This window comes from Psittacula echo (genome assembly GCF_963264785.1).
Source record: "Psittacula echo genome assembly, chromosome: 14".
NCBI lineage: Eukaryota > Metazoa > Chordata > Aves > Psittaciformes > Psittacidae > Psittacula > Psittacula echo.
This window is the reverse complement of record NC_137750.1, coordinates 2,398,249-2,411,787: the sequence shown is the minus strand read 5'-3', so window position 1 is coordinate 2,411,787 and position 13,539 is coordinate 2,398,249. Positions and strand designations below refer to the sequence as shown.

Sequence of the window (13,539 nt, the reverse complement as noted above, 5' to 3'; positions counted from 1 at the left end):
TTCACCTTGTTGGTCAGGATTCCTCCTAAATCTGCAGTTGTAAGCCAGAGTGGTGTGAGTATTCCAGCAATACTCATCATGCAATAGAGATTTATTCTTGTTACTGCTTCTCAAAAAGCATTTATCTTCCATACAGTCCATCCAGACTTCTAACAACTTACCTTGGAACAACCTCTAACAACTTATCGGAAGCCTTCCTTTCTGGTTTTGCATGAAAGTTTTCAGTGACTTTTAATCTTTAAGAAATGAATGAAAACCAGTGTTCTGTCTGAAAGTCTAGTAGTTTCCTCTGATCAGAAGACTGCAGTGGGGCACCAAATTTGGCTGTGAAATATCTTCCTGTTTAGGGAAGGCAAATCCATGCTCTGGGAGAGGTTAGCTAAGTGAAATCTAAATACCATTAGACCCCATTTGAAAATGTTCTTTTTACATAGAAAATTAACAGAATGGAAACAAGTGTTGGTGAGAAGATACATCTACTAGTGTGCATTCATACCAGAAGCTATCCCTCTATCTTCCCACTTTTCTGTTCCACTAAATAATAAAAACAGCCAACAACCTGCTTGAGAAATGAAGTACTAACCAGATGTTTCCTGAGCAAAGACAAATCGTGTTTCCCTTTACACATCATCTTCTGAGAGGCAGCACTGCAGTAATTGCATATCTGACATCATTCACTATGTTGACTTTGGGTTACTCAGAATCTTTCCTTTGCTTTACCTTCCAACTCAAATACAATAGCTTTACAGCAAGATCACATGGAAAGAACAGATTTGAGTGACTAGAACACAATGTGGAAGAATGGTTTATAATCACTTTGTTATAACATCACTCCTTATGGAGGTACTGTTTAATGAAATGTGTTCTGATTTGGAAAGTTGTGTACAGCACAAAAAACTGCCTGTGCAATAGTTTAACAAGAATACATGAGCAGAGGTTGTGTATTCTATACGCTCTGTGTGGGGTCTGTAGGAAATCAGGTTTTCAGCAAGACTGACAATGGAGCCATTCACCCACTTGAATGCTCAGTTTTATTCTTTCAGCCTGCTGGAGAAAACTGTACAGTCTGTCTTGATGATAAACAACTGTAATGACAAAGATGTGATTGTGAATTTATGAATATAAAATGCTTTCTCTCCTGCTTGCATTTTATTTATGAACAAAATTATGGATTGGTTGGAGAAAAAAGACGAAAAACCCCATCCGTACATGATTCACCTCTGTGCACATACTCAGCTTGCTAGGTACAGAGTTCTTGTAAACCTTGACACTCGGTGTTTTAAGGTAGGTTCACAGACAGGGTTTGTACTGCAGCAGAGAGGCCAGTTTTGTCCAGAAGGAACTGGAAATCACTTAGCTTGCATCATTGCTCCAGGAAGATCCATCCTCAGCTAGCCCCCTTCTTAAGTGCTGTTACATCAAGTCTAGAACAGTTTGTTTTGCTTTTCTATCGTCTTTCTGAACAATCTCCCCAGTCCCACCATTGCTCTTGGGCTTCAGAACATTAACTTGTGTGCACATTGTTCAAAAGCAACAATGGTATTCTTTTGATTGCATATGACATTTGAATTTTTACAGACTTACCATACTGCTAAAATGCTTTCTGAAGATATTTTTTGTTCCAACACTGCAAATAAAAATTGGAGAATTTATGCACTCAGGTGAAACACCATCATATTCCTAGTATGATGGAGATAAATCATTTTCAGTACACATACATAAAAATTCGGCTCCACCTATAGCAAGCACACATGCGCAAAAACTATGGGAAAAGAATTATGCTTCAGAACTATTCTCTCTCCATGTCTGTTCTTTATCTGCTGGAAAAAAAAAATGTGACAGCTAAATTTAAAATGGATTGAAAATTGTCTAACACTGTAATATTGAATTCTGTAATAGTCTCTGAGTCAAAAACACTTGAAAAATGCCTAAACTGCTGGCAGCAAGCTCTTCAGAATACATGGAATCCTACATAGTTATTCTTTCAAAAGCCTTTAAAAAGCAGCCCACAATATCAGGCTTTCATTTGTGACCTGCCCAGCATGGCCATTGTTGAACATGAGAGAAGGAACAAGAACACTGCATGGATGGAATAATAATTTATTGGAAATGAATATGTACACAAAGTATAAAGGCAATCACTCCAACCATTTCTTTTTTAACAGGACAGAGCTACCCCAGTACAAGAATTGTTCAGTAGCAGGATTAGATTCAGTAACAATGCAAAACAGGTTAAATCCCTGAGATTGAGGCCCTCTCATCCTTTATGCACTCCACCACCTCTCTGCCCCCTGCAAAGGTGCTGGAAATGTAATTTCCTGCTCTGTTGTGCTTTCAGTGGATCATCATTCAAAATTAAAGTTCCATTCTTCACAACAGCATGAAGTTTCAAAATGCAAGCAAGCCCAAATTTCACATCAGGTTCAGTCACAATCAGTTGCAGGCATCCAGTTTAAAATTACTTCCAGTCTCAAATTGGTACCTGAGATGCTTTCTAGGTAAGGTACTGACTCTGAAGAGATAACTTGTTCCCATTAAATTAGACATGGAAGCCAACTCCTCCTTTCTTCTAGATGGACACAGCTAATGGTTTTTACTTTGCATGCAGGGGTATTGAGATGTGAATGCAAGGCTTTAGTCACAAGTTGGTTTAGCTCTGGACTTAAAGCCACCATAAAGAGGCATTGTAACACAGAGTTCCAGTTCCTGATGCAGACTTCTAGTAACTTATCTGCATGTCCTCAGCATTTTATAGGTTTATAGCACACAGACAGTTTAAGAATTAAAAACTTGAGTAGCAAAAGTGTTTCCTCCTAAGCAATGCCAAGTTCCATTATCCCTTTTCAGTAGGCAACCACCCTGCAAGGCCACAAAGGCAGATCCAGGCATAACACATGCAGAGAATTTTCAGTCCAAGTTTAGATGTTTCTCCTTGCAAGATCGTTGTCTCTTGTCCAAGGATGCAATATTTGAGACAACAGAACTCTTCTGGCTGGCACGTGACAATCAGCAGAAGCAAAGCATGAGGGACAAGGCTCAACTTATGTTCTTTCCAAAGGATGCAGCTAATGCTGCTGTTACCTTGTTAGTGGCTAGCTCTTCAGTTGGAGATAGAAACAAAGATCTAATAAAATTCAAGGCATAAACCAACTATAATAGAATTGTTTCCAATATTAGAGGTAGATTTTATCCAGTGTAATATATCATAGCCACTCCTGAAAGTGCAGAGCTCTAGAATTAAGCAATTGAGATCAACTTTGACCTACGTCCTCTTAGAATAATTATGGCAAGCTTTCTGCATATCCTTCAAGAAAGCAGGCACACCACTCTGTAAAGAGAAAAGTGGAAAAGTCATTCTTTCATAATGGAGTCAAGAAAAACTATAAGCAGAATAAGAATTCCCCCTGTATAGAACAAAGCCTTTAACTAACACAGAACAATTCTAAGATGGTACAAGGTAGCAGACCATTCCTTTCATACTTCATGAACAGACTGCATTATTGAAGTTTCCTTAGGTTAAGGCTACTCGCATATGCTCTAGAAGATGGGTTTCTTGGTTTTGTTGCAGAAATGTAACTGCCTGGTTGACCAATCAAGGGAATTTGATAGGACTTTAAAAACCAAAACCAAAAATGAAGACGCCTGCAGTGAGAGCAGACAATAGCGGTTCTCTAAAAATGGGACTCTGTTACATAGGTCAATATATCCATTTCATAAAAAAAATAATTCTACCCACCATGCAGAAGGTATGATGCAGTGAATGCACTTGTTGAAACAGATTAGCCAAAGACAATTGTGCTGTCAGCCTTTACTTACCTTGGCAGCCCAATTGACCAGCCACGATGGAATCATGCCACCAGGATTATCAAAATAGTACATATACACTAGAGAGGAGAGAGAAGTTATCAGAAAATTATCCAGCCATAGCCCATTTCTCTACCACCACATGACAGAAGCTGTTGGTGTGCATGATTGAAGCACCAAGTACAACAGTTCTGTTCTCATTTCTTCACAAAATAGTCAACTTATGCTGAAATGAAATGTGAAATAAGCACAGCCATTCCCAGGTAATCTCTGGGAAGCTTGAGAGTCCCATAATATTAACTTACACTACTGCAAACTATTTTAGGCAGCATGTCTTTCAAAATAAGGTTGTGTTTAAAGGATTGATCTCAGACAGGAGTCAAGCTCTAGGCAAACCCTTTAATCTATACATCTGTCAAACCTGACACTTAAATCACTGCTGAGTTCACGAGACTGCAGCTGGCATCAGTCTCTACCCAACTGAACTGCCTGGCAGGAAGAGAAATGGGGGACCAGAATGAAGTGGTCAGTAGTTCATTCTTCACTATCCAGCCCATTAAATAAAAGATTCTTAACAGCAGCACACTGCACTGGGCATTTCTAAAAGCTTCATTTATTTTAAAGTACTCCCAGTGCTCCGTACATCCACTTTACAGTACCTGGGTTTAGGTTAAAATTTCCAGTCTTCCTCTTTGTGCATCTTGCTAATACAGACATTCTTTGGCTATGTAACTTGTGATCACGCTTTCTTGACCTCTTACCTTTTGATCCAGTCTTGCCATCACTTTCAATTGCCAGGCTTTGTTTGTAGTTTTTAACTCTGATAACACCGGGCTTCTCAGGGCACTGAGGAACAGACACGCTTCGAGCTAACACAACCCAGACCTTCCGCCCAGCAACATCCATCTCTTGGCATTCACGGATATAGACATACTGTGTTCACGTTGAGGAGGCATGTCAAAACAGTGTCAATTTGACAAATGATGAATTGACAAGTGAATTCCATCACAAATATCAGCCCCTTCAAGTTATTTCTTATGCTTCTACAGGATTCAATCCAGTTATGTGAGCTTTAGTTTTGTGTGGGAAGAGGCACCCCCCACTCTCCTTCATGTTATACATATTCATGTCACACGATGACTGCAAGACCTTAGATGATGTGCAGCAGAGCAGTAGAATCAGTACGCTGTTGGGATCCCTGGATGACCAAGTGACAAAGAGTGCAAGAGAACAAAAAGCTTGAAAGGATACATCTCTGTTTGAGAGGGGGAAAGGGTACTTCACTTCCCAGTAGATGACATTTTCACCATCATATGTTTTCTCATGCAGTTCTGCAGTTGCAAAAGCAAGATGGTTAGATATTTTTAATTTCTACTGCAACAGGACCAAGAGCTGCTCACACTTCTGACATGAACACATTTTACATGGCATCCTTATATCAAAATTGGTATGTATGCAAAGTTGTAGCAGTAGGAGGCATTAAAGAGAGTTCTGTACCAGGGTTGTGCAGGAACCAAATACACAAAAATAAGTGGCCTGATTTTCTGCTGCTATTGAGTTAGTTGATTAAAAGACCCAAACAAACCACAAAACCAGAACGATTCTGGGGGGAGGCAAAGTCAAATTCCTTTCAGACAGTCAGCTCATCCACAGCCTTTCCCTCTCAAAGCTTTTCCCTCATATGTCCATATTCTGTATAAATCTGAGCCACAAGTACAGTATGCTTTTTCACAAGCATGTCACTATCCTTGTAAATGATTCTGAGTTAACACAGAACTAGGACAAGCACTGCTTGTCATGTAAGAAGAGGTCCTACATGAGGGATTAATGAAGTTTGGAAAAGCTATCAGGAATTTCACAGCAGTATATACAGGCAACAGTGAACAAGAAGCTTGAGCAGTTTACAAGCCTTCATCACACCTTCAGTCTGCCTGGAAACTCAGTCAGAAGGCAACTGCATAGGAAAAGAGAAAGAAAATCTAAGAATAGTCCCTAAATCATGGCAGTGACTCAGCCAGACAGTAGTGTGGCAAAAAGGAGAAGAAAACAGCTAAAACCAAACTACATAATGGAGTTTGAAAAGCTGTTTACTGTATGGCTTATTCCCTTGAGGCAGTAACTGCCATTATCAGGAAAATGGACCTGATAAGCCATGAGGCTGAGTGTGGTGAATTCCTGTCTGTTAGGGACTGGTCATTACATGGATGCATTATCATGGGTGTGATCCAGAGAGGTGGTTCACATAAACAGAGTGAGCTTTCCTCCTTCAGAGCAGACTTCTGCCTAAGGTACTTTGTATCCTGCAGATGTAATGCACCTGCACATCACTTTCAGTGGGGTTCTTTTGAAAATAAGGCTGAACAGACTGATATTGTCATTGCTAAGGAAGGAAGAATGTCACTGATGGGAGATTCTTCCCCCATATAGTATGTTCCAAACCAGGTTTCTGCTAACATGCCCTGCAAATCAGCTGTCACCCACAAAAACAGCTCTTCTGCTCCAGCTTGGAGCATTATCCTATCCACCAGAGGTCAGTGGAGCATTGGTATATTAGCTTTACTTTCATTCCTAACTGCAGAGCTTTCCTTCCTTCGGGAGATAAAGACACTATTTTAAAGACCTCAGTGCAACTGTTAGCCACTAACACACCTACCTTTGTATCTTTGCAATTACATTAAAAACACACAATAGGTAAGTCATGTCCCATCTGTATCACTTTAGTTTGTCAATACCAGTAGGCAGCTTCTGGCCAAAGCAGAATACAGCATATTTTCATCAATAACCAGACTTCACTTAGCATTACCACAATCAATCACAAGCCTCTTCTATTCATAATAGGCACAGCTGCATTTGCTACTTTAGCAGTCAGTTATGACCATTAAACTGTTTTACCATGAGCTCAATCAGGACTCTTGCAATCAGGAGGAGCAAACTTCAATATAGCTCTGGCCCAGCCATTCTGGATCATGCCACAGAAGCGTATGATACCTCAATCACTATTCCACGGTTTAGTCACAGCTTTCCTGCTGAACTGGCCGTTTCCGCACTCAGAACGTGGCCTCAGAATGTCCACATCTTTGGGATAGCCAGGAGCCTGCTTTGGAAATAGCCAGGCTACTAACAGCAATGCAACAACAGTAACAGTCTGGTACCAAAGTTTCTGAGGCTGCAGGCAAACCCCTGGAAGAACAGATCAAAGCACAACAATCTGAAGTACTTGTAGGAACCCTTTCTATATCTGCTTCTAGTCAGGCCTTCAGGAGTTTTGCTGAACAGAAGTAGAGGACAGAGACTACTTCCTCTTATGCCTTGTGCGGAAGTTACCTTTTCAGCTAAAAAAGGCAGCTCCATCTACTCTGGTCACATTTTTATTTCAATGCCAGCCAGCAGTTCAGCAGAGAACTCTTCTTTGCACTGCCATTATTCATAGCTCTAAGAGCAAAAGGAACACAAACAGTAAAACAAAGAGCAAGAAGGCTCTGAATCAAAGTGGTCTGTTTTTCTCCCTAAATATGAAAGGAGAAAACCTGAGCTTACATCATTAACACTGAAAACAGTTGCTGGCACTGTTTCATCCTGTATACAGTTCTGAAGAATGGGTGATTTTGTGTCAATTGTTAAGCTAAAAGGAAAGCATTAACATTATGTTTGTAACCTTCCAAGAGTTAACTTCTGTGAGACACTGGACTTGAAGTACCAGCACAAGTACAAATTCACAGATGAACATACGATGGTCAGCAAGGATGTAAACGCCAGCTATGCAACATTATCTAGTTTTCAGTTCCAGGGTGTAGCTTCCCCGAACTGCTTCCTTTCCTTTCTTTAAGAAGGCATTAAGAAAAAAAAAAAGCAGTATTTGTTTAAGAAGGATTCAGTTCTCCTAAATGCACTTAACGACTACTGAAGTAACTCAAGATAACAGTATTTTTACATCAGTATGATAATTGTAAATCCACCCCGGCTGTTGTTGTTTCATTAATGGCAAAGTGACCTTTGCGATAAGAAATCCATTGCCATTTTTGACAAATAACACTTACTAATAAAGACACAGCTTCTTAAGCTTGACCAAGTATTGACATGAGTCAAATATGTGGTTCTGTACCCATACAGCCAAAGGCATCACCAGCAGTCATTCCCCACAGAGCTGTCCTAGACTTAACAAGCACAATATTTAACAGTTCTTTGGTTTTTCTTTGTTCGGCAAAACATTCTGACTATGTTTCATTTTTATTGGCCTGAACTGACTTTTAAGCACAGGCTTAACAGGGAAAGGCTTCCCATCTTTAAAATAAATGGATTATTGAACGCCTAAATCAGCTGAATCCTTGCCCTGTCACTGCTGACTTGAGATGTTTTAACATCATATGGATACCCAGGTTCCACTCCCTTTTTCACAGACAACATTAAATAAACACAACTACATTAGTTATTCCTTACTCTGTAAAAGCCCAAAGTCACCAACTGTTCTCTCAATACATCCATTTCTAATTGTAACAGGTGCCAAGAACAACCAATGCTTTCAGGAAAAGACATTCCATCATGTACCAAACTGGTACAAGCCAGAGGAATATTTTTCACAATGAGAACAATCAGCCATTGAGATAATTCCCCTGGGAAGTTGTGGATTCCCCAACATCTTTTAAGATTCAGGTGGACAGAGTGCTGGGCTATCTTGCCTAGTCTCTGCTTTTGCCAAGAAAGCTTGGACCAGATGATCCTTGATCCAATCTGGTGTTCTATGATTCTGTGATTGCACTGCTCCACTGCAATACCCAAAGATGCACAAGAGGTACCATCTCCATTGCTCCCCACTACATCTACTAAAACTTAACTTAGGAATTACAACTAGAACAGACAAGGTGCTCCAGCATAAAAAGTGATGCCAATCGTATGCTTTAATCAACATGGAAAGAATCCATTCCAGAAAAAAAGGTGTATGGTGACGAATGTCAGTGTTTACCTGTGTATTTGCAGAGTGCAACTTTATCCCAAAAGATACTTAAGTCTGGCTCAGTCTTTGGATGCAGTGACTTCAAATAACTCTGAAGAAACTTCTAGTGGGAAGAGTCAATGTGGACATAAAGCTTGGATTTAAATGGCCTAGAGGAGCTTACCTTTAACATACTGATCCCACTGCTTTCTGAAATCTAGGTCCATATAGACATCCACACACAGCTTTGGGGAGCAGTCAGCAAGACCACCAAAGATTTTATACTCATAAAGTCCTGATTGCTGTGGAAACAGAATGGGGAGAGGAAAAGTCACACAGGAAAGGGAAGCACTCTGCAGCAGGGAGAACAGCTGAAGGAAGTTAGGTGGGGCACATACTACAAATCTGCCCAAGAGCTGTGAAAGAAGTGCTCAAAAAACAATGTGAGATTCAGTCTTTAACCTCTCGACTTTTTGATCTACGCATGAAAGTGTAAATCCAGACAGGCTGACCTGCCCTGCACAATGGTTGTTCCTTCCCTTACACCAGTACCCTTTTACTTCGTAAGCAGGTCCAAAGAGAGCCTGTTTCTTCACACACATTCCCACTTTTCATCTCCAGTGGTCAGTGTAGAATAAATCCTGCCCACACCAAAGCTTAACAGAAGCATTAAATTCCTGTGGCAAAACCTCCAGACCCTCTATAACACGCTTAAGAATCTCAGGTAACCTCCCAGGAGGTTACCAAGTACTGCACCATCTGGAATAAGCTTTTCAGCAAAGTAGGTGTGCTTATCCTTCAAACTGTGATATAAGAATGCTTTACAATGTTCATGCTTATATACAATGCACTATTATAGCTGCCTTCAATATTTATCAGCTATTTTCCTTCTGAAAGCCGTCTGCACTGAAGGGGTGGGGTGCAGGATATCTCCTATGTTAACAATTTTAACGTTACTTTCAACATATGGAAACTCCATCTGTGCCTATAGAATGCTTGTACTATTGTTAGTACCAGCTCAGGACTAAATTCAAACAAAGAGAGTATTTTGAATTTACAGCATAGGAGTCAAATTCAAGCATTCTCAAGGGAAGGAAGGGATTATACAACATTCTGTCAGTGAATGGTTGATTTTTCTTCTTCCCCTCCCCTTCACAAATCAACATCAGAAGATGAAGAACTGATACACCAAAAGATAGTAATTCTTCAGCTATTCATCTTTACTGTGGCTTCACTGAAGCATCAGTCACAAGCTTCCAGCCTGAACTGGTCAGCACCTGTGGAGCCCGACATGCTCTCACAATCTTTGTTAAAGGTATCCACGTTTATTTTCATGAGGAAAAACTAATTTTTAAAGTATGATAGCTGAAATTAAGCCAAGACCCAACAGCATATGCCAGAGCACAAAATCTGGGGCTTCAAAAATATTCTTTCTATTCTTTTCCTGGACTTTGATTACGGCTGCATCTTGAGATGCAACAAACCAAGCTCACGGAAACCTTTCATTCTGCACTCGACATGCAAAGCTTGCTGTTCATCAGCACACTCACCCATCCTCTGCATCCTTTGGCTTCCTCTCAATCTGTTTGATAGAAGAAAGCCATGCAGCCATTTTCTCATTTAAGCTATCAGAGCCTGCCTCAAAGACACAGAAGTGTCTGCTTTGTACCTTAGTGAGGGCAGGCTACTGTTCCACACTTTTAGGGCAACAAACTATTACACTGTATTGCTTGTTTCTAAAGCTTTCACATTCCACCCTACAGCAGCTGGAAGTGCTTGGAGGATTATCAAAAGATACACAAACAATATAGCTCTTTACAGCACTTTTGTTGTAGGTAAACCCTCCACCAGAAGTTAAAATAGAGCTGTAGCAATGTCACTTACTGTCACATTATTCAGAAGTCACTAGAGAGTGCAAGTGTTGCACTATATATTGTGCAGACTTAACATATGGGACTCTACCTTACATTCAAAGGTAGGTTTCTCATGTCAGTTCAGTCATTCTTATACCTGTAGCCTTCAAGTGCTTATACTGTTGCTCAAGACATATCAGGAAATTATGGTGTTCTCTCCCAATCTATTTGTGCCACTGCTAGACAAATCATGGCATACATCATTAAATATGTTCTACTAAAAAAGGGAGGATTTTAATAACAGTATGAAATAACAGATTTCATTTGAGAAGTGAACAGCACACCTTACAGGAGGTAAAACAGACATTCAATAAAACCAGCAATTTACAATAAGAAAGTTAAAGCAAGAGCGGAACATTTCAGGTTTTCAATCAGTCGGCTGGAATACAGCACGGAGCTAGAAAGCCAATAAGAAATATAATTGCTGCCTTCAGTTTCCCAGACTACCAGCGCTACAGTGGACTCGCAGAGAGAACACCCCGTTAGGTCGGGAGCACCTTCCAGCAGGAACCAACCCTCCCCCAGCACCGGTTGTTAAAGAGCTTTCAGGGCCTCACCGGGTGTGGGTTTCCCACCGCACCGCCTCTCAGGGCGGCGTTAACCGCAGCGGAGCCGCTTCCTCATCAGCATTTAATAGCATTACCCTGAAAGCTGCTTTCCGGGAGCCCGGAGAAACCGAGCCGAGGCCGCGAGCACCTGGGCGGCCAATGGGCCCCAACCCGCCCTGTGCGAGGCCCGGCAGCTCTACCCGCTCCGCTGCCCCGACTCTCCGAGTCCCTCGCCCCGCTGCGCGCCCCGAGGGGTTCAGCGCCGGGCAGGGTCCATGCACGGCCTTCCCCGGCGCGGGGGGAGCTCCCCCGGCCCGCCCACCTCGTCGTACAGCCGGTAGATCCTCACGCCCATGCTCTCCACCAGGAGCTGCCACGGCCCCCCCGCCGCCGGCGCCGGCTGGTCCAGCTCCCGGCAGGCGGCCCAAAACTGCTCCTCGGGGAAGCCCCGCAGCGCCGGCGCCTCCATTCTCCGCGGCGGCGGCGAGCTCGGGGCCAATGGCCGGCACCGCCCCCGCCGCGCCCCGGAGCCGCTGTGCAGCCGGGAAAGGGCTACGGAGCCGGGGCGGTGCGGGGGGCGGAGGATGTAGGGTGTGCCGGGGTGAACGTTCGCTCCGTGTTTCATGGTAAGGTCTCGGTTTGTCAGCGGCACCTGTGAAGGCGGTGTTTAAATGTCTTATGTCCTGTGCCAGAGGAGGGTCAGGTTCTGCTGGTGTGTGAGTTAGAGCTTCGCTTTTTGGGTGTCCCCCAAGACTGAGATTGAAGAGTCTCTATGGGCACGTGTATTTTTGTATATGTTTCTTCACATTTTAAAAAGCAGTTTTCCTTATGGGTGGTTCATATGAGGAACTTAAATGGGAGATTTTGGTTAGATTTAAGGAAGAAATTCTTTACTGTGAGGGTGCTGAGGCGCTGGCACAGATTGCCCAGAGAAGCTGTGGCTGCCCCATCCCTGGCAGTGTTCAAGGCCAGGTTGGACAGGGCTTGGAGCAACCTGATCTAGTGCAAGGTGTCCCTGCCCGTGGCAGAGGGGTTGGAACTGGATGATCTTAAGATCCTTTCCAACCCAAACCATTCTATCATTCTATCTATATTCACCCATAAACATTGTGCAGCAGCTGGTAAGTGTGTTGGACACAGGTACACCCCAGCCAGCTTGCAGAGAGAGATAGGAGCAAGCCCTGGCCCACGGTGGACTGGGATGGACAGGATGGAAGGGGACAAAACTGCCACTGGTCTGAGCTGCTGGGCAGGAGCAGCCCACTGATGGGGACACTCCTCACATCCTACTTAGGCTACTGCTAATGACACCATCTATAACAATATGCTGATGTGTGAGGCTGGCACAGGCAGCCAGTGCGTTCAGGTCATCAAAATGTAAGAGGCTAAAGCAGGTTTTCTCCCTGGGGTTGTAAGCCTGTTTTCATTCCAGCTTTTTTCTTCTAATTCCTGTGAGACTTTCCTGTTGAACACTGTCTTCAGAATAAAACACAAGCAGCTCTGAGCTATGGGACATCATCAAACCTACTGACTGACAAAGAGCAGGTTCACTAGTGTAATGCATGGGTGGTAACCTCTGTGCAAGGCTGGCAAAAGTTAGCTTTTTCTAGCTCCCTGCTGAGTAGCTGAGTTCTTTGACAAAGAGTTCACTTGTGTCAGCTGTGCTCTCCAGTTCCAGACAATTGGTTTGCAAGCAGAGCTGAGCATTTCTGGCTGACTCTGGTTTGGACACACAGGCTGAGCATTCGTGCACAGTCCAGAGAACTTTTGGAGAGAGAGTTTTGGCAGAAGGCAAGATGGTACCCAACAACCTCCCCCCAGCATGTACATTTGATGGCAGAATTTGCCCTGTAGCATCCTCCTAAAATAATGTCCCTAATGGTTGCCAAGTCTTTGCTCTCACAGTACCGCTCTCACCTCCCAATGAAACTCCTAAGCAAACATTCCAGTTCTTGTGTTTGACTTCTGTAATATGCTTACATGTACTATGACCTTTTATTGTTAATATTTATACAATATATGTAAAATATTTTGGCTTGTTTGTGTTCTTTGTGAATTACAATGGTGTGCTATCACTCAGCCCAGCTGGTTCTCCAAAACATGACGCCTCTTATGGCTGAAGCCTTACAAGTAAATTCTTGGTGGAGCTAAAGTGACTTCAGTGGAGCTGTGCTGCTCACCCAGCTGAGGATCTGCTCTTTAAAATGGAATATGAGACAATGGTGGGACTGATGTAGTTTATCTTGCAGAAATATCTGTTTAAATGGTAGGTTTACTTTTGCAGTGATTTTATCAGATTTCTATCTTGCTTTTAAATCCCATTCATGCTCTGAACTAGCACTCA

The 13,539-nt window shown here is 42.6% G+C and overlaps 1 protein-coding gene across 1 annotated transcript; it reads right to left on the bottom strand.

Moving 5' to 3' along the window:
- Nucleotides 1–3,262: 3,262 nt before the first annotated feature.
- On the bottom strand, nucleotides 3,263–11,664 carry PCTP (phosphatidylcholine transfer protein; the record flags this gene model as incomplete). The annotated part of the gene is made up of 6 exons (XM_080629385.1): nucleotides 3,263–3,328; nucleotides 3,817–3,884; nucleotides 4,566–4,737; nucleotides 5,056–5,135; nucleotides 8,919–9,036; nucleotides 11,518–11,664. 6 exons carry the CDS (start codon nucleotides 11,662–11,664, stop codon nucleotides 3,263–3,265), a joined length of 651 nt encoding a protein of 216 aa, XP_080485511.1.
- Nucleotides 11,665–13,539: the final 1,875 nt, after the last annotated feature.